This window comes from Sceloporus undulatus, chromosome 2 (assembly GCF_019175285.1).
Source record: "Sceloporus undulatus isolate JIND9_A2432 ecotype Alabama chromosome 2, SceUnd_v1.1, whole genome shotgun sequence".
Taxonomy (NCBI): domain Eukaryota; kingdom Metazoa; phylum Chordata; class Lepidosauria; order Squamata; family Phrynosomatidae; genus Sceloporus; species Sceloporus undulatus.
Genome location: NC_056523.1, coordinates 157,105,569 through 157,126,648, shown reverse-complemented (window position 1 = coordinate 157,126,648; position 21,080 = coordinate 157,105,569). Strand labels below are relative to the sequence as shown.

At 41.2% G+C, this 21,080-nt stretch overlaps 1 protein-coding gene across 2 annotated transcripts in view; it reads right to left on the bottom strand.

Annotated features, from left to right (window-relative positions):
* NOL11 (nucleolar protein 11) overlaps positions 1–20,749 on the bottom strand; it is a 28,077-nt gene extending 7,328 nt beyond the window's left edge. The window contains exons 1-14 of one of the 2 annotated variants that reach the window (XR_006102218.1): positions 20,444–20,749; positions 19,023–19,136; positions 17,620–17,676; positions 16,412–16,557; positions 15,538–15,595; positions 14,885–15,026; positions 13,797–13,994; positions 13,216–13,292; positions 11,702–11,825; positions 10,024–10,115; positions 5,565–5,630; positions 3,586–3,770; positions 3,260–3,385; positions 2,377–2,604 (exon numbers count right to left, since the gene is read on the bottom strand). Coding sequence is in view for 1 of the 2 variants with exons in the window: in XM_042452468.1 (XP_042308402.1) it covers positions 2,377–2,604; positions 3,260–3,385; positions 3,586–3,770; positions 5,565–5,630; positions 10,024–10,115; positions 11,702–11,825; positions 13,216–13,292; positions 13,797–13,994; positions 14,885–15,026; positions 15,538–15,595; positions 16,412–16,557; positions 17,620–17,676; positions 19,023–19,136; positions 20,444–20,581 (1,751 nt within the window). In the remaining variant the exon portion in view is untranslated. The remainder of the gene's footprint in view (positions 1–2,376; positions 2,605–3,259; positions 3,386–3,585; positions 3,771–5,564; positions 5,631–10,023; positions 10,116–11,701; positions 11,826–13,215; positions 13,293–13,796; positions 13,995–14,884; positions 15,027–15,537; positions 15,596–16,411; positions 16,558–17,619; positions 17,677–19,022; positions 19,137–20,443) is intronic. The other variant, XM_042452468.1, reaches the window with a different exon arrangement.
* Positions 20,750–21,080: the final 331 nt, after the last annotated feature.

The following is a 21,080-nucleotide window of genomic DNA, read 5'->3' as shown; positions in this document are numbered from 1 at the left end:
CTTTTCTCATCCTAAGGGTGTATTTGAGGCAAAAGCTGAGGGTTTGGTTTTTTTTGTTAAGTATAGGACTGAAAATAAAGAAGGGGGGGGGGGCGGAGATTTAAATTTAAGAAAAAAAGGCCAGAGAAAACAGAAGAGACAGGTAGACAACCTTTCTTGGGCAGGGCAAGAAGAACAACAGAAGCAGGAGGAGTTCAGGACTGACAGGTCCATTTTCAGTAACATGGGTGCGTTACAGACGGGCCCATGAGGTGCCGTCATCACGCGCGAGGGGCGGTGCTTCCTGACCCGCCTTGCCCCTCAAGCGTAATGACTACGTCAAAATGGCAGCGCCGCATACAGATGGGCGGCGCCATTTTGACATAGTGGACGCTCTGCGTCCGCACGTCGCACAGCAGAAGTGACACCGCGAGTGCGCGCTTCGGCACTTGCGGCATCTCTTCCGGGCCGCAGGAAGGAGCGTGAAAACCATGCTGTTTGGCTGCTGCGGTTCCCGGACGCTGCAACCGGTGGTGGCGTGAGACTGCCCCTTCTGGGCCGTCTGTAACGTGCCATGGTATCTTGCCTAGCCTGCGTGGTGAAATGAATTAACCACTGTTTAATGGATGGATCTTTCTCCACTGTCTGAGAATACAAAAGCCTATGAATTGCTTTCTGAATCTGAAGAACAGAAGGTACAAGATACAAGGAAAGAGGAATATTTTCCTGATAACACTTCTGCAGCATAACATTCCTTTCCATGAAAGAGGTGTGCAACCCTAGATGTTCTTGGGCTACAACTCCCATCATGCCTGACTACTCCCCATGCCAGAAATTGATGAGAGTTAAGAGTCCGAGCATCTAGATGGTCCTACACATGTTCTAGAGGTAAGCTTACCATCTTATATTAAGGAGTATTAGAATTGTTCAAAAACTACATGTATAAGTCGAGGGTACAATTTACGGGCATGTAACAAAAGATGTAAATGACAAAGCCCCCCACATGCACGCATGCTCTCCTTGCAAAATACTATCAAGGCAGTTTCCCTCCTCCCTGGGAAAGAGGGAGACATACACACACACACTCTCTCTCCTTGTTAAAAAAAAAGCAATCAGGGCTCTTTCTGTCCTTTTCCAGGGAACAGGGGAACAGCCCCAATTGCTTTTTGTGGGGCATGTGCATGTGTGTATGCCTTCCTCTTTACCAGGGAGCAGGGAATGAACCCTGATTGCTTTTTGCAAGGCACACGTGTCTCCCTCTTTCTCCTTTTGCAGGGAGGAGGAGGAAAAAAGCAATCTGGGCTCTTTCCCTGCTCCCTGGGAAAGGAGTTAAAGAGGAAGACATACAGATGCACTTTCTCTTTGCAAAAAGCAATCGGGGCTCTTTCCCTCCTCCCTGGGAAAAAGGGACACACACACACACACACACACCTCGCAAAAAGCAATGGGGACTCTTTCCCTCTCTGGGAAAAAGAGAGACAACACACACACATGAGCACTTTGCAAAAGCAATCGGGGCTCTTTCCGTCCTCCCTGGGAAAAAGGGAGACACACACACACGCCTTGCAAAAAGCAATGGGCACTCTTTCCCTCTCTGGAAAAGAGGGAGACAACACACACACGAGTGCCTTGCAAAAGCAATCGGGGCTGTTAACCTCTTCCCTGGGAAAGGAGGAACTCACAAACTCATCTTGGCTGAGCAGCAGCTGTGGTGGTAAGGGGAATGGTGTGTTGGATACAACTTTCTCAACATTATTATCGTTTTGACCCTTTTATAAGCCGACCCAGAATTCTGGGGTCAGGTTTTTGGCATAAATTTTTCAACTTATAGACGAGTATATATGGTACTAATGTTCCATGCTGTATAGAATTAGGGATACCAATTAATTGCCAAAGTGGGTAGGGCACTTTCGTAACTGCAGAATATCCATTGCAGAAAAACTTGCTTCAGTCTCATGTCAAACTGATACTGATAAATCACAGGAGTATGTAGCGCTACAGATATAGGCTGCAGAGAATTTGATAGCTGCCCTTTTCACTCAGAATATTGAAGAGATTCAAGGACAACTCACTCAGTATGTGCAGGAAAAAAAAAATCCTTGGCTACATCCCCACTGCAGAAATTATGCAGTTTGACACCACTTTAATTGCCATGGCTGAATGCTATGGAATCCTAGGATTTGTAGTTTGTTGTGACACAAGAGCTCTCTGACAGAGAAGGTTAAGTGTCTCATAAAACTACAAATCCCAGAGGTCCACAGCATTGAGTCAGTGACAGTCAAAGTGGTGTCAAACTGGCTTATTTCTGCAATGTGGATGCAGCCCTGGTTTACTTTTCTTTTTGTAATTTGAATCAGCAATGTTTCCCCCTTTTTTTCTTTGCTTGACAAAGGATACAGTAAAGCTGCTTTTCTCGGTCCCACAGGACACATTTCCTTTTTTTCTGTTTCACAGGATTTCTCTGTTAACTGTGCCTCACAGCCGTCTTCTTCCAGGGGCTCAGAACTGAAGCCATTCTGCATAACTTTAGATTGTTTTTCCAGTTTATTGTTGTGTACATTACGAACACAACATGCTAAAGAATCTAGGTTGACATTTGTTGCTTCAAGGCGGTCATCACCAATGCTAGGAGGAAAAAGGTAACAGCCTTTATTTACATGATAGTTTAAAAATTAATCCTGAAGTTGGAAACTTAAGTATAATTAGAAAGATTGCTTTAAGTCAAGACAGACAGAAGAACATGGCTTCCTTTGCATGTACCAAAAAGGTCTTACTATTTAACATGTGTTGATAAACTTCTCATAAAGAGCAAGGCAAGGTAGCATTCTAGAAGTGGCTGAGCATTATGCTAAAAGTCACATTACAATTAATAGTTAATTTACTCTTCCTGATTTCACAAATTTAGCCTCATTTACTCTTAAGAATTATCTGTAGCTTGTACATAGTAAAATGAGAAATCATTGGAGAAGTGTAAATTATTATATAGACAAAAGATAAGTTTGGTGAATGATGTGGTCCCTGAAATGGAGATACAGTCTGTTAGCTAGAATAGTGTCAATTATGAACAGCACTCATACATACAAGAATATATGTAAGGCAAAAAGTATATGGTAGTTCTGTTACTTTCCAAAGTAGTCATCCAGATTCAGTACAAAGTGATAACTTTCAAGACTTTTCATTAGACAAATTATTGTCAAAAATATTTTAGTAATAGTTCAGAGAAAATTCTTGAAATAATAACTAGTAATTAAATTTGTAGGTAGAACTGCTTTATTCTCACCTCAGGAAAGTCCTCAGACAAGCACAAATAACTGCTTCAGGGATGTCAGGAAACTGCTGCAGGCACAGCTGTAACAAGTGTACATCTGTTTTCTCCAAGGCAACTGCCATTAAGTCAGGGCACAAACTAGGATGCAAGATTAGCAGTTAATCCCTGTATAGATGTAAATTAGTCTCTAAATATCAACTACCTCTTTTCACAAAAATCTTACAGAAATTACTAGGAGCACCACAGATTGAGAAAGAAACTAATTTCTGATAGCCACTACTTCCAACCATTTCCACAATTTCTTTATTCTTTATTAGAAAAGATAAGACATTTGTCACCTGTAGGAAAGGCCTTGTGTTTGGACCAGTTGCACCAGGCACTCATGAGGAAAAAATGATGAGTCTGCTTTACACCTGTTTACAAGAGCAGATACTATGTATCCAACTGATGCTTGAAATTCGGGTGTCTGAGTACTGGATAAAAATGCCATCACCTTATCTTCTACTATATTCTCAGAGGAATCCTGAAGAAGAATATATTATTCAGTAATTTCATATTTAGTTTTATTTACATGGTCAATATTACTAAGAATTCACTGAAATTACTAAACTGGCTTAGATGTCACAGAAGTGTTAATACATGAGATGTACACTTTTTTCAGACATCTCTAATAGCACCAGATCCTGTCTGATCTTGGAAGCTAAGCAAGGTCATATCTACTTGCATAGTACACTGCCACTGAATGCCAGGTGCTGTGGTGTGTATCTCAAAGGAAGGAACTGGCAAAACCACCTCTGAGCCTTCCTTGCCTAAGAAAACCTCATGAAATTTATGGGGTCACCATAAGTCAACAGGCAACTTGAATACATACATGTTTTCCACAGCTGCCACCATCTTAGAAAAGGCATTTCCTCTTGACTCTTCTCAGATGGTATCTGAGGGTTGCCCCCCCCCCCCCCCCCGGAGCAATTTAAAAACTGTTTCATCCAACCAATCAAATGCCACAGCTTTACTAACAGGCTTCTTTATCTGAAGTTGACTGTGTTGTGGCAAGAAGAAGAAATAGTCCTTACTTGAGCTTCCTTCCATTCAGCATTATCAGGATCCCAGGCATGTTTGTTTTGCAATGTTGCCTTAGATTTCACATACTATATTTTAATTTAAATGGCCAGTGGACTACAGATGTAAACATTGAAATATGCTGTACAAGCTTCTCCTCCCCCCCAAATTTTCTACATCTGAATCATAGCATCATAAGAACAGGTAGCTGACTGTAGATGGAGGAATATTTAAACACACTAAGGGTTGTATTTGTACACTTTAACTGTATACCTTAATTTTATTATCCATTTCCCTGATCTTCCCTGAATCTTAATTTCATTGACCACTATTCAAAATTTACAATTCATATGTTAAATTAAATTTTTGCTAACTTACTAAAACTAAACCAAGAACAGTAATTCATTTCTTTCAAATTATTTCAAGATGAAAACTCCAAGTGCTCTCTAAAGAATGAAAAAAAGTTGTTCATTCAAAACTACACTAAAAATTGTTTGAAAAGCTAAAATTTTGTTAAATAGTCCTTTAGAAATGCCACATTATGAAATTTAAATCAAGTTAGAAATTAGAATACAAATGCTATTTAAAATGATTAATGACAAAGCTATCATTTCTACCATCTTCTTTCTGTTTTCCCATTCCCTTGATTGCTAATTGGCCCTTGTTCCATGTTAGCTTAATTTTTAAGTCTATTTCTAACATTTTCAAGACACTGAATTTGTTCTGGTGATGACAGGAGACAAATTTCCATTTCCTGTGTGTTACTTCTGCCTGCACTGCTAAAATGTAACTTGCAAGTGGTTTTCATCTTGAAATAAGGATATGGGTCAGATTCAGAGTGTGTATCCAGGTTCCTTCCACCCACAAAAAACTTCCAGTCTATTGTATGAATCCATTTGGGAGAATGGTGAAGGAGTCTATTATTGTTGATTCCTTCCTTCTGGTCTCTTCATAGACGTTCAACTGTTCTAATCAATTCAATCAGTACAAATTGGATAATAAAACTGGTTGTTGTATACTTAAGTTTCTGACTCTCTCTCCCCCTCTTTTCTGCTGCTTTTAAAAAAGGAAATAAAAAACAACAACAACACAACAGCCACATTTTTTTTAATAATTGTGCATTAATCATTCATACTACCCAATACCTCATTTCATTTGGTTCATGCAGAAAGATGCATTAACCCAAAGAAAACACTGTGACTCAAATTAACTATAATCACCCCCCTTGCTTTTACTATGATTTTCAAAACATATTTACCTTGATAATTAAAAGAAGTTGTTCAGCTGTGAGGGTCTCCAGCTGAGTGCTCTTTCTAGACCTCAACTGTAAAAGTTAACATACAAAGAAAGAGTCATTGATAACAGTACTTAAAATTCATTGGCTTGAATCCACTTGCTAGTTTAAATTAGAGTAAACACATTGAGTTGGTAATGCCATTTACTTAAGTAACAACTTACCATTCAGCAATTAATTCAATGTTTTTGCTCTAGCTGAGACTAGCAATTGGATTTATGCCTATGAAGGTTTCAAAATGCAATTGCCAGGTTTCCAGTAGTAACAGGTATCTTGGGATACCCATGCTCTACATTAAAATTTTAGAAATGTTGTAGTAAGATGCAGTTCAATTGAAAACTGCATTCAGTTCACTATTCTGCTTTTTGCATGATGTACAAGACAAGGAAGATGCATTAATCAGCTTTGGTCTATTCAGATGCACAGTAACAGAGAAAATTTTCATTTTTCATTATAGGGATTTTAGTACTGGCATGCCTCAGTTAACAAGGCTCCTCCTTTTTACAGTCTTACTATTGAGAGCCCAGCTCTGCGCCCAATTTACTTGTTTTCTGTATGGCTAGAAGTTTTTTATTTTATTTTTGCAGCATTGGCACAGAGAGGATGGTGAAGGAGGAATGTAAAAAGCCAAAATTTCATGTTGAGCTGCAGTAAAACAGTGCATTAGAGCTTCATATGGGAAAGAATGGGATTCTAATGTGAAGTCAAAGGCTTTCATGGCCAGCATCCATAGTTTTCTGTGGGTTTTTCAGGCTATGTGGCCATGTTCTAGAAGAGTTTGTTCTTGATGTTTCGCCAGCATCTGTGGCTGGCATCTTCAGAGAATACTGGCATGGAAGTGGGGTGTGTGTGTACACGTACACACACACACACACACACACACACACACACACACTTTGTGACCCTGAGTTGGGAGGAGTGATTTCCATGTTCCATGTTAATCTGTGTATTGTTCTGTTGCTGAATGGCAAGGCCTCATAGTGGGAGGATATGCAAAGAGGATTTGTGACTGTTTAATTAGAGACCCACTGTCGGCTGGGTAAGCTGGGTGGTTTTCATTTGCATTTCCTGGGCCTTGATTTTAGTGTTTTTCAGGACTGATAGACAAACCTTGGTGCGTTACAGACCACCCCTTTGGGGCGGCCTGTATCCGGCCCTTTCCCCGCTGTATCGGGGCCTCAGCTGCCACAATGGCAGCCTCCGAGGCCCCGACCCGCCGCTTTCCAGGCCGTGGGGAAGCTGCAAAAGGCCGCTTCTCCGCGGCCTGGAAAGGGGTGTCATCGGGGCTTCAAGCCCCGAGGACACCCGATGGCGGCAGGGAGGAGGAGAAAGGGGCCACTTGGCCCCTTTCTCCTCTGTGTTGCTGACACAGCCATGTAAAGGCTGCGCCCAGTGACGCAAACCCCAGAAGGAGCTCTGTTTCGGAGCTCCTTCTCACGCTGCAGAAAGGGTGCTCTAGGTGCCCTTGTGCGGCGTGCTGACATCACCACCGCACCGCCTCGTTTGGAGGCAGCGCAGTGGTGACGTCGTCCCGGCGGCCCCCGTGTAGAACGGGCGCCGCCATTTTGTATGTGCTGAGCACGTACTAGGGTTGGGGGCATCCGGAAGGGACACCCCTTTCTAACCCCAGTACATGCTGAGCACGTACTTTTAGGCGCGTCTGTAACGCGCCTTTGTTTACTTTAAGGGTTTCTTCTTTCCTGTTGAAGTTGTCCAGGTGTTTGTGGATTTCAATGGCTTCCCTGTGCTTTCTGACCTGATAGATGTTAGTATGGTATAGAATTTCAGTGTTTTCAAACAGCATTTTGTACCCAGGATGGTTTATAACACGTTCTGTTACTGCTGATTTTTCTGGCTGACCCAGTCTGCAGTGTCTCTCATTTTCTTTGACTCGTGTTTGAACATTGCATTTGGTGGTCCCTATGTAGACCAGTCTGCAGCTGCATGGTATGCAGTTAACACCTGCGGCGTGAGAGGGTCTCTTTTGTCCTTTGCTGAATGTAGCATTTGCTGGATTTTCTTGGTCCGTTTGTAAACCATTTGGAGGTTGTATTTCCTCACCAGTTTCCCTATTCTGTCTGCGATTCCTCTGACGTATGGTAAAAATACACTCATTCCTCCATATTTGCGGATTTGATTAATATGTTCTCTCTAGGAATATCTAGATGCTCCAGTGCAACTCTATGGTCAACCTAGAGATTCCTAGAGAAAATACTCTACTAGGCATTTGTAGCTTCTCCAGTGCAGTTCTATGGTCATTGTCTGTCGGACGTTGACCACAGAGTTGCACTGGAGGACCTAGAGATTCCTAGAGAGGTGTCCCCTCAGGTAAAAATATAGAATTTTTGTTATTTGTGGTTTTACCATATTCGCGGGGGTCTTGTGCTTCTAACCCTAGTGAATATGGAGGGACAAGTGTACCTTCCCTTTGGGTGGTTATTTGTCTTCGCTTCTCTGGGTGAAACACTAGGAACAAACTCTTCTAGAACATGGCCACATAGCCTGAAAAAACCCACAAAAAATGGGATTCTACTTTAGGTGATCCCGTTGCAGCTGTGTGTGCTTATATATAACAGAAAAGGTATACAGGTGTATCTAGAATCACTTTGGCCTGTTACAGACTGCCAAAATAAAGCTGCTTCGGGTCCCTTTGGAGGTACAGGGCTCCCCCGGGTTACGAATTTAATTCGTTCCGCGGCGCCATTCGTAACCCGAAAAGCATTCGCAAGCCGAAGCCCCATAGGCGCTAATAGCGAAAGCCGCGATTTGGTGCGAAAAAGCGCCGAAAAGCACCAAAAATTTTTTCGTAACCCGAAATAACCTTCGTAACCCGGAACAGTTTTTTTTAATGGATTTTTTTCGTAACCCGGAAATTTCGTAACGCGGCGCATTCGTATCCCGGGGTACCAGTTTATGCTGTTTAAATGATGCATGCATTCTAAGAATCCGGAAGCTGCACCAAAGCTGCACTCCAGTGCTTAGGAATGGGGTGTGGCTTTGGCGCGACCTCCGGACTCTTAGGACCCATGCATCATTTAAATAGCATACCTCCAAAGAGACCTGAAGCAGCTTTATTTTGGCAGTCTGTAACAGGCCTTACTGAGCATATGTGGAGAGCACAACAGAAGTAAAACGGGAAAGCACACTAGCTTGCCTCACCTGCTTCCCTGGCAAACCGAAAAAACATATGCCTGTATGTTTTGCTCCAAAGGAAATCATTTTGGAAGAAACTTTCAATTGTTCTTGAGAAGATTTTAAAATGTTTTTGTTTACTTATGCAAGGCTTATCTATCCTGATTATTTCATTTTACATATGCATAAAGTCAGTTTTGAATAAAAAGTTTGCCAGAACATTTTAACTGTTTTTCTTTTTTGTAAGGCAGGAACCTACTCCAATTCTTTTTTCATGTTGTTTCTACCTTTGGTATCAAAGCTTCTGTTAAAGAAGTGAAGCCCAGGAACATCTCTACTTTGTTAACTGAGGCACACCTGTATAACATAAACCTTTTAGGCTTATCAACAAAATTTGCATTTAGCTCAAGCTTTCAGACTGATTTCAGCCCATATAAAGAAAAGTTCTTTAAAAATATTTTTAACTGAAATTAAAAATAAGAATCTTGTTGAAATTGGAGGGGACAATCCCCCCGCCCCCGAAAGAACATCTGTTCTGAATGCATGAAGGATCGTTCAGAACAACGTAGGAAACAAGAAAGGGTGTAAGAATAACAAGCAAAAATCACTCGTCTTTCTCCCGCTTGTGGCATTTCCTCCTTAATCTTGCTCCTCTTTAAAAACAACAGAGATAATTCAGTCATTTGGACTGATTTTGAGATGCGTACACACACTCATACAGTTTACAGACATTTATTTGAACAATGAACTGGAAACCAATACGGGTATGTAACAAATTTATAGTTTGAATGCCACTGTATCATGCCATCTGCAATTTAATATTCAAAAACGAGGCTGGGATTACAGAAGCAGCATGTATTTATGAAAATACACATCTCTGTTCCTAATCTTACCAGTGTTTGTGCAAGAAAGTTTACAGATGAGATGATTTCAATCCCACTTCATACAAAAACAAAGGCTTACACTGAGACCAACTTAGTTCCCAGCATGCTTTTAAAAATTTACCAATGGTAAACTAAGTATTTACTTTTATTCATTTATTTGTTACCAAAGACATTAGGACAGATCTTCTTGTGCTAGATCAATTTTTGTTTTGTGTATATGTGATACTGAAATAATTTTGGGATTTGTTTGCTTCTTAAATATGGGATTTGCTCTAGCCGCTATTCAGAAAAGGTTTTTGAATTTGCTATCATCACACAACCAAGTAATATTTATGTATTATATAAAAGATTTTATGTATATATTATATGATCAATAAAGAAAAGAAACAAAAAATTAGCATACATACCTGTCTCTTAGCAGGTGGAGGCTGCTCTGGCTGTACACCTATCACATCATCTTCCTGAAGTGCATTCCAATTCACAGAGATAGGCTTCATTCCTGGAAACAAAAATATAAGAAAATATTCACTTGAAAGCAATAAAGTACTATATATATGTGTATGTTTCAACAAGGTGATTTCTTTGAGTTGTGATCATGTAAATCTGGACATGGAGTGTAGATTGTACAGTCTCACGTACATGTTTGTGTGTATGTATCTTCAACTCGGCTGTTGATTTATGGGGACTCCATTAATTACATGGGTTTTCTTAGGCAAGGAATACTCAAGAGGTGATTTTGTCTGTTCCTTCTTCTGAAATACAGCGTACAAGATCTGGTGTTAAGTTAGCGATCTCCCAACCAAGTACTAACTGGGACTGACCCTGCTTAGCTTCCATGATCAGATGGGATCTGATTTTAGGGTATTTGTGTTTTCCCTGATAAAGTGTTCCCTTCTTGTTCCAGAATCATATCAGAGGGCAGCATGAATCATGTACTGTAGAAAGTTTTTACTTGTGTGTGCATATATTGGATTTACAATTAATCAAATGTGATGTTTTAAATATCCAACATATGTTTCTTGTTAACTGCCCTCGAGTCAATCTCAACCTATGACAATCCTGTGGATAAGACATCTCCTGTCCTCCACTACTCTGCTTAGTTCCTGCTAACTCATACCTGTGACCTCCTTAATAAAGTCTGTTCATCTAGCAGGTGGCCTTCCTCTCTTTCTACTTCCACCTTTCCTAGCATTATTGTTTTTTTCCAATGAGTCACGACTTCTCATGATGTGTCCAAAGTACGACAGCCTCTGTTTTGTAATCTTGGCTTCCAGAGAGATTTCTGGCTTGATCTGCTCTAGGACTCACTTGTTTGTCCCTAAAACTGACACAGCTGGTCTCAGAGCTGGTGTTGGAGTTGCCTAGGCTGTTAGTCTTGGGTGACTTCAACATTCCACTTGAGACCAGTTTGAAAAAACTACCAAGTGCAGCTTGGGAGTTCATGGTATCCATGGCAGACATGGGCCTATCCTAGTTAGTCTCTGGGCCTACACATTGTGCGGGTCATACCCTCGATATGGTCTTTAGTACGGAACAGGAATATCTGAGAGCAGAGGTATTTAATATCACTGCACTGCCATGGACGGATCATTTCCTGGTCAAGCTGGAGACTGAAGGCCACTGTTTGCCCCGTTGGGGATGGTGGACCCATTAGAATGGTCCGCCCACAAAGGCTAATGGAAACAATAGGATTCTAGAAAGCCCTACAGGGTTTAATGGTTGGTAACAACGGTAACCTAATCAACACTTGGTCAACCCTGGGAATAGTGACCTGACCAAGGCTATTGACACAATCGCTCCCAAGTGTACTTTCCAGCCCACTCCTAATCACCAACTTAGAAATATGAAGCTGGCTGGACGACGACTAGAGCACCCCGGCGGAAAACCCGACTCTTATCTGACAAGACATGCCATAGGAAAGTTCTTTATTCCTAGGGAGTGGTAATACATGCAGTGAAGAAATCCTTGTCCTCTGCATGTATTGAGTTTAAGTGGACCAGTTTTACACATTATTTCCCAGAAATGAATAAATCAAAAGGATGTCAATTTGGAAGGAAACATCAAGCTTTGTAATTTAGTTCCTACCTGAGGTTTGCATATCTTTGATTTTCCCGACAGCAGCAGCTAAGGAGGAGGTTTCACACTTATACAGAATCACTCTTATCTCCTTACCATGTGTTACAAAGAGTTTGTCTCCATAACACCAGCACTAAATAAATAAATGAATACATGGTTAGTGTGCAAAAAGTGATTTAATCAAGTGGACTCATGCCACCATTAGACTCTAAGTTACTATAAAACGTTTGAGACTTCTCATTTCTATAGAAAGTTAAGATTTTCCTCATCTGTAATTTCACTCTTCCTACAACTGACTGATTAAATATTTTGAATCTCCTTTTCCTTGAAAGAACTGCCCAGAGACACACAATTTCCCAGTTCAGGTTAGATGCATGGATGATTAATTGTCTGTCTTCCTCCCCATCTAAACATGTCCCCATCCTTTTCCAACAGTTTCCACTATCGCTGTTTACTCCTGCTAGCAGTGGATAAATAACCATCTCAAAGTTAGAGGATATGCACAATTTATTTTGGGGGGGAAAAACACTGCAAAATTGTTTGACTTCTGGAGGGCCCAAAGGGCCTCCAAATACAGTGGTACCTCGGGATACGAAATACCCAGGTTACGAAATTTCCGGGATACGAAAAAATCCCATTGGAAATAATTGTTCCGGGTTCCGAATGCTTTTTCGGGTTACGAAAAATTTTTTGGTGCTTTTCGGCGCTTTTTCGCACGAAACGCGGCTTTTCCCCATTAGCGCCTATGGCATTTCGGCTTACGAAGGCTTTTCGGGTTACGAAAGCGGCCGCGGAACGAATTAATTTCGTAACCCGAGGGAGCAGTGTATGGTGAAAATGCCCTACCTACTCCCAGAGGACATTAGTGGGCATTTTGGGATCGAAATCTTTTGCACATTTTTTTAATTCCCAGGGGGACCTGGGGGACACAAAAATGGCTCTAGAGCTGCACTCTGCCCACCACTGGATTATTTATTTGAAAGTTTTACATCTTGCTCTTCAGTAACAAAGGCTAACAAAGCAGTTTAGCAAGATTCATAAATATGACAGATTTGCATAACATGCAAAATATAATTCAGTGTAATGTGCACAACCACGTATGAACAGCAGTGAGCCTCATACCTATGCCTTCTCCCATCCTTCCTCTTAAGTGACCAGGAAAAGTTTGGACTATAGCTATAACTATAGCTATTTGTGTTGTCTGTAGCAACAAAATTTTAACAATAACTGTGGTTAATTTCAAACAGTTATCAAGCTAATTTGTTAAAAACAGTTTATAGTATGAGCCACAATTCTAGGTCCCAGTGACATAACCAATTGTGATTAGCTAATAGCCAAAGAAAATGTTTCTCAATTCTGAGTCATATAGCAGGAAAAGAAGATGGGTGCAAGAAAAAGATTTATATAAGCTCATGCGTGTCACGCTAAGCTTGAAATGCAAACATAGCCAATATTTTTAAAGTACACTAAAAATAGGTAATTATTTAAAATCTCAGTATTGCACTTGTTACAACATAGCTTACTTGTCCAGTGGTTCCCTGTGGCAATTCTTTTGAAGCCTGCAATGTTTGGAATGTTATATTCCATATGGAAAAATAATCTGAGAGAGAGAGAGAGAGAGAGAGAGAGAGGGGGGGGGGGGGGGACGACATCAAATACAATGTGCATAGTCTTAAACTGCAAATGTCACACAGAAATGTACTTACAGAACTTAGACAAAATACTTGCAAAGTAATGAATATATGAAAGCTTTTCTCTTAAATACTTGCAATTACTGCTTTAATTCACATTTGATATTTTGATTTCCAAAATACAGTTCAACAAGTCTTATGTAAACAGTGAAGCCCAAGTGAAGCCAAAATGGTCACTCTATGTACCAAGGAAAATCAGTATCCTTTTATTAGGCCTTCCTGTTCTATCCCTTTGTTGGAGTATGAGCCCTAAGACAGCACTCTGCTGCTAATGTTTTATATTGTAAAATATCTGATTTTACATGCTTAATCAACATTATTTTGTTTTCTGAGAACCCTGCTAGGGTTTCCCCCTGCTTTAGAGCCAACAAATTTCTCCTAGCAATTCTACTGTAACAGCTGAATTACCTTACCTTTAACATTACTATCAGGGACATCCAGGTATCCTGCTACAGCAATATGATCTTTATCAAGAATGACAATTGAAGTTCCTTTTAAAATGCTGCCAGATATTACAAGCCTGACCAGGAGTGACTTTGACAGAACTTGCTCTTCCTCAGAATCACTTTGTGATAGTGGCACAAGAACTTTAAACACACAGCCATTTGAATCTGTAAAAAATAATCAAACTACATAGTAGTTAACAAGAACATGAAATATAAGTTGGGATCCAAAAAATATTACTGAGACACAAGACAAAGAGATATGGTTGAGAAGTCAAGGTACGTTCCCCCTCCCATCTACTGCTTGGAGACTCCATCTAGCACAGGCACAGTAACCATCACTGCCCAAAGAGTCCAAGAAAGTTGAGACTAAATCATGCATGGTCACAGACTTCCATACTGTTTTTGTTCTCAGTTAAAAACTCTATTGACAGTAGAGACTGTAGCCACTCAATTTTCCAAGAAAACGCTCAACTAATAATTAAATTATATTAAGGAAAGTTAAAAGAAACACAGAATGATGCTTGCCTTTCTGTTTCTAGTTCTCCAACTTTCTAAAATCAATTTACTTTCGTGTGACAAGAACGAACTTGATTTATAGAAGCAGACATACACCATGAGCTCACACATACTGAGAGCAGAACAGACACTTCCAAACCACAGCTGAAGCACAAACCAGAATGCTGTGTGTGGATGGAATGGCCAACAATTCAACTGTAAAATCTAGGGCATGTGCATATGCACACACATCTGTATGTGCATGTGTAAATGCTGATATCACTTCTTGGATTTGAAGGGAATAGGAGGAAGGGAAAGATAGAGTGTATGAGCCTGAGTCATGTTTTGATACTGGGTCTGAATTATGCCATTTTTGTTTATGCTTTCCTGACAGCTAGATGAAATTATACAGTTAGAATCTACTAAGTACTGCTATCCCCACAGTTTATACACAATTTAATATAGAAAGACTTTTTAAAAAGAGATAACATGCTTTTAATAGGAATTTTCTTCAAAGCAGGGAGTCCACATTGTACAATTAAATTTACTTAGATACTTACACAAACAAAAGAGTGTAACAATTTTGTTGTTCAAATATCCTGCAAAGCTCAGTGGTGTAGATGACTCACTCCCTGGTTCAAGTTTAAACTTCTGAAGGACACATTTATTACACTGATGAATGTATACGAAGTAATTTCCATTCTAAAGAAAAAAAATGTTTTTTTTTAATTTTTATTTCCCAGACAACCAGTCTCATTTAAAAGGCATCATAGTTAGATGGAAGGCATTAACTTAGATTTAGGTGGCCTAGGCTTAATATTAATACATGCACACTGAAAAAGCGAACAGAATACAGTAATATAATCAGCAAGATGATAGGAAAAGAAAAAGTCTGACTGAACAGCTTGGAAATCTACTGAAGCACTTATAGTCAGAAAGATAAGAGAGATAAGAAATAAATTATGGATTATGTAAATGCTATTAGTGTCTACCCACTGACTAGGATTAAGTTTTTGAGAAGACGCAGCACACTTATATTCTGCTATTAGAATTATGGTGTATCATCTGTAAATGGACACATGAAGTATTAAGAACTTGAATCTGTGAATTAGTATTTGTAAGATCAACTTCATCTCTTCAATATACTCATACTGTATTTATATTATAACTACTTTAATTAATAATATGACTACTTTAGAATTTTAACACTCACCTGCTCAGTAATAAATGTAAGAATAGGCTGTTCAACTCCCATGAATGCATTACTCCATCTAAAAAGTTATATGATTATTACTACACAACTGAAAACTTTTTGCAAATAAAACACTGAATACACTATCTGAAGTACTAAATGTCTAGCCATTGCGACACAACTATCAGTAGAAGTGAAACAAATTCAAACATATGAAATAAAGTGTCCTGTATTTTGTGCCATCTTTCTTTGATAAGCAAACAATCTTTATCCACAGTACTCCATAGAAGTGTCATGGCTAATTAAGAAATGATAGTGTTCACTGAAAGAACATGAAAGAAATGAATATGGCATTACAAAGATACAAGGTCATAGGGAATCCACAGTAATAACTCCTCCATTCTCAGCAGATAATTCTGGAACTAGGCTGAGATGACAGGGAGGGGATTTGAAGAGACGATAGCGCGTTACAGACCGCCCAAAAGCGGGCGGTCTGGCGCCGGCTCCATTAGCTACGCCGAGAAGCCCCAGCGGCCAGACTGCGAGGCTTCCCGGCGCAGCTAAAAAGGAGCACCGAAATGGCGCTCCTTTTTGGCCCCGGAAGTGGCACCGCGAGGCGCGCACTTGCAGTGTCACTTTCGCCGCGCCACATCTGGATGCTGTGCGTCCAAGATGTAAATATGGCAGTGCCCATGTGGACGGGCGCTACCATTTAGTACGCGCTCCGCGCATCCTAGGAACAGGGCAGTTAGGAAGGTGAGAACCTTCCTAACCCTAGCATGCCTCTTCCTAACCTTAGGACGTGCAGAGCGCGTACTAAATGGCAGTGTGTAACCCACCAATGTATCACAATGGCTCCTGAATAAACTCTGAATTATAAAGCTGCAGCACTCACCTAATAACCTCATCTGAAACAATATTTTCAATTTCTTGCTGAGGTGCAGCTAGCAAAGCATCCAAACTCTTCACAGCACCACACTTGAACAGGACCAGGGGTTCAGTATGAGGCAGAGAATGTATCCGATATACATCTGCGGACAACTGAAAAAACAGTTGTACACTTTATTCTCAAATACAAAAAATGCAACAGAGGGTGACAAAGTACTATGTATTAATAAACAGTGTAATACAAAGGCAATTGCTGTGAGTACTGATGGAGGCACCTGAATAAATTGCAACTCAGTTCCAACTATTAGGCTAACTAGGGCCCAAAACAGACGAGCCAAAAGCTTTGCCTTTGGGCCAATCCAGGACTGTGGCGTCCAGATAACACACGCCTCCAGATTGGGTCAAAACTGCACTGTGGCCGCCTAAGGCAGCCCTAACCTAGCTGCGAAAGGAGTGCAGAAAAGGCATTCCTTACCAGTGGTCCGTTGTGAATCACGACATCTGGTCGCCATGGTCCCATGCCGCTCAGGGCATGCTCATGTTTGGAGCAGCTTTTGGCCGCCCCAAGCCACTCATTTGTTTGAGTCCGAGGCTTACTTAAATCTCGTGACATTTTCTCCTCAAACCTTAAAAGAGTAACACTGAGAACTCTACTGTATCTCGATTGGCAAAAAGATCTAAATTAAAATTCTAACTACCACTAACATCGGAAACAAAAGACTCCTTCAGCAAATAGAAGGGTTTTTTTAAACAGCATGAAACCTTTCTTTGTAGATGGCCATTACTAAATTATTTTTTTGACTGAGCAGGAACTGAAATTCCCGACCATTATTCCTGGATGTGGTCCAAAACTCTCATGCATAGGATGCTCCACCGGAAAACACAGCTTTTACTGCTTACTCAACCTTCCTAAATTTCACCCTGTCAGGGGTCCAGAGGATTCTGGAACTGTGTTTCAGGGGACACAAGGAGAAACCTGGAGGGGGGAATCCTTCGTCTCTTCCTCCTTTGCCCACTTCCTCTGCTAAGTGAAATCCCCTTTTGTGAAAGAGTGGAGCAATTCTGTTTGCAAAAAGGAATGTCTAAACTCAGTCCCTTCTTGCAAGACGGATATAAGAATACTGAGAACTAGTGCCAGCAATTAAATACAGAAAACCTGGCTTCATCTAAAGGTAATACAGAAAGTTATTTATTTTTTACAAATTTTAAACTTACTGTGGCTTTAAAAACTTTGTCCAAGTTAGTGTCATCCTCCTTCCATATCTGTAAAACCTAAAAACCAAAAAGAGCTAGTTTTAAAAAGTGGAAATAGTGTTTGCTAAATCTTACTCTCAAAGCCTGGACAGATAGAGATGATTTGGGACAATAGTCTAAAATGCTTCTGAAGACCATCTGGTTCCGAGAAGCGTTCCCAGGCATTACATAATTGTCACTTGCTATTTGATGTTCTTTGTTGCCTGTTTTACTGAATCATTTCTTGTACTGCTATGTATTTTATATGTATTATCCTACTAGAGAGGCAGGCTAACTCCAACAGGCCTCCCTGGAAGAAGTTTACCCATCCATTAAGAAGCCAAGCCCTCCCTCCAGTCCATCTGCCTTGGTCCAGGCCTTGGAAGTAGAGAAGAACTGCTGGACCTCATCCCCTTCCCCTCCACCACTCCCTTCTCCTTTTGTGTGGTGTCTTTTTAGATTGTAAGCCTGAGGGCAGGGAACCGTCCAATTAAAAAGATTGTATGTACAGCGCTGAGTAAATTTATAGCGCTTTACAAATAAAGGTTAATAATAATAATAATAATAATAAATGTGGGGGACTAGTAGTTTTGTCCCTTCAACGTGCCATGGACCAGTGCTATATTTGTGTTTCATGTCTACAACTGTTTCTTTCTGTTTTGGAAATTCACCGTGGTACGTCAGTTTGTGAGCCAACACTTTGAATAGTGCTGGACTAAGCATAGAGAGAGAATGAATATCCAAAACAGGTGTTGTGCACAAACTTTTATATACTGTAATTTAAATATCCATCGTTAACAGAAACTCCTAATCCATATGTCATGTATACAGCACACTCAAGGTAGCTCTGCATTTTACTTTTTAACTTTCCCACTTGCACTGACCTATGTGCAAAAACCCCTCATCTTCAGTAGGAAAGGAAAGATTACAATCTCATACCAAATGGTTGCTTTCAGTTGAAGTGTATTAATAAACACAATAAATTGATTTCAACTGAGGTATATTTAGAAATTCAACCTTAATTTCTCAGAGTTAGTTACTTGGGTCATGGTCAAGTTATTTACTTTGTGACAACATGAACAAAATCTCACATCACCCACACCATCATTTAGTTGAACAATATATGGCTTAATCACATATCAATGTTTAGCTAATGCCACTTTTCAGGGAAAACAGACCCCAACTACTCTCTTCCTAGAACAAAAACCCACTGCTATCTTTTTGATACGATTCAGTAACATTTAATATTTTCAATTTTTTTAAAAAAAAAAGTCAGTTCCATAAGAGGACTATAACAAATTTGCAATTTTCAGAAAACCTGTACCACTGCCTACAACATCCCTGCATAATCCCAATTAGATACACATGTCAGTAACAAACCATACCTTGTCATCATGAACAATAACAAACTCTCCTGTTTCAGAATTGCACACGGCTGGGCATGTAATTGTTTGGCCTTGTTTGACTGACCAGCAACCCAAAGGTTTTTGGTCGGAAACCTTCAAGAAAGTAAAAGTTATCAGTTATTATGATATTAGCATATCAGCATAAAACAATTCAGTAAGCCATACAATAACTTCTATGTAAACGTTATGCAGTGGGGAAAAACCCTGGAACCATACTGACATATACTCCGAACACACAAGCTATAATTGTATCAAGAGTACAGAAACCTAGCAAGTCCATCCCTGCTTCCAGCATGCTTTTTGTCCTTAAATCTAGTTTTAGGGTTTCTTTTAATCTGTTTTCAAACCAAGTTTGGCTTAGTAAAACTAGCTTTAAGTATTGTTTTAATCTGTTTATAAAGAAGATTTTAATCTGTTGTTCATTATCTTTGCAGCTTGATGTGAGCTGAAACTCACAAATACTCACAAAAACCTCAGACTTTATTAAAGTGCACAAAAGAGGGTATTCATTCTTTTTTTCTACCACCGATAGATAACCCATTTCCATCACGTGCATCAGAATTTTAACTACAATATTAAGGAACGGTGTAACTTTTTAGAAGAAAGCATGCACCTATCTGTGCTAATATACAGACTTACTGTAACTTTAAGGCTATTCTCCACCAAACGTACCAATGCAAAAAGTAAGCAAGGAATAGGTAAGAAAATGCTACTGTGGTTTATTCCCCCACCCACAGGTCTTAAAGCAGAACCAAGATCACACAAGTAGAGGCAGCCCTTCAAACAATCTGGGCACCTGACGCTTCAAAAGGTTAACCAGTAGCTTGACAAGGCATCCTCTGAAGAAACCTGCCCAGCAAACCCCATGACAGCCATAAGGCTTGCCGTAAGTCAAAGGTGAGTTGGGAGGGAGGCACGCAACAACGAAGGCCAACCTATGATGGGGGGGGGGGTTGTATTTGCGAGTTTTAGCATAGCAGGTTCCTTCAGAGGGAGGGGGGGGGGTTGCAACTGCCATCCTCTGAGGCTGAGAGAGTGTGACTTGTATATGTGAATTTCAGCTTGGCAGGTTCCTTCAGGAGCAGTTTACCGCTGAGGCTGAGAGAGTGTGACTCGTATCCTCCCCTTCAGAGTGGGCTTGCCACTGGCACCCTGTGAGGCTGAGAGAGTGTGACTTGCTCGAGGGGTGTGTGGCCCATGGGCTTTAATACTCGAGCGGGGATTAGAACCCTGGACTCCAGAGTCGTAGCCCAACGTCCAAACCACCCCACAGGCCCCCTCACACACACACACACACACACACACACACATATATATGTATGTGCGTGTGTGTGTATATAGATACACACGGCTCCATAAAGGACCCCAGTTCCGCAGCCCCGCCGTCGGGGCCCCCTTACCTGGTAAAGCGTCACCGTGCGGCCCCTCTCCGTGAGCAGCACCCGGTCGGCGTCGGGCTCCAGGCCCAAGGGCGCCTGCGGAAGGGCCGCCGCCGCCGCCAAGGAACACAGGGAGAACTCCTCGCAGAAGGACGCCATCTTCGAGGAGGCCACGCGAGGAGGACAGGAGGAAAGCCTTGTGCGCCTGCGCCAGAAGAGCCCCGCCCACCTCCTGGGCTCCTTGCAACAAGGGCGACAGAGTTTAGGGAAAGAGCGGCACGTCGAGTTAAAATGTCTTCCATTTCGGTAGCGGACTCGGCTTAACGGAAGCCCTGAGTTGGTGCCTCTCATCCATAGGGCCCCCATAAGTCCAGTCTGGCTTGAGGGCGGTCGACGCAGCAACGAAATCATGTCGCTTCTCAGTCTCCAGCGCCACCTAGTGAGCGGGAGGTGGATTGCATATCACGGTCGCGTTAGTAGTGAGACTCCTGAAGGGGAGGAAGGTTCTGAGTGCAGTGACATCACTCCCCCCTCCTTTAAGGTGTCACTTGGTACGGTCTACACTCCCCGCGCCCTCCTCCGGTGCGGGGAGTGTGGACCGTACCAAGTGACACCCTAAAAGAGGGGGGGGCGATACCACTGCTCCTCAAACATCTGC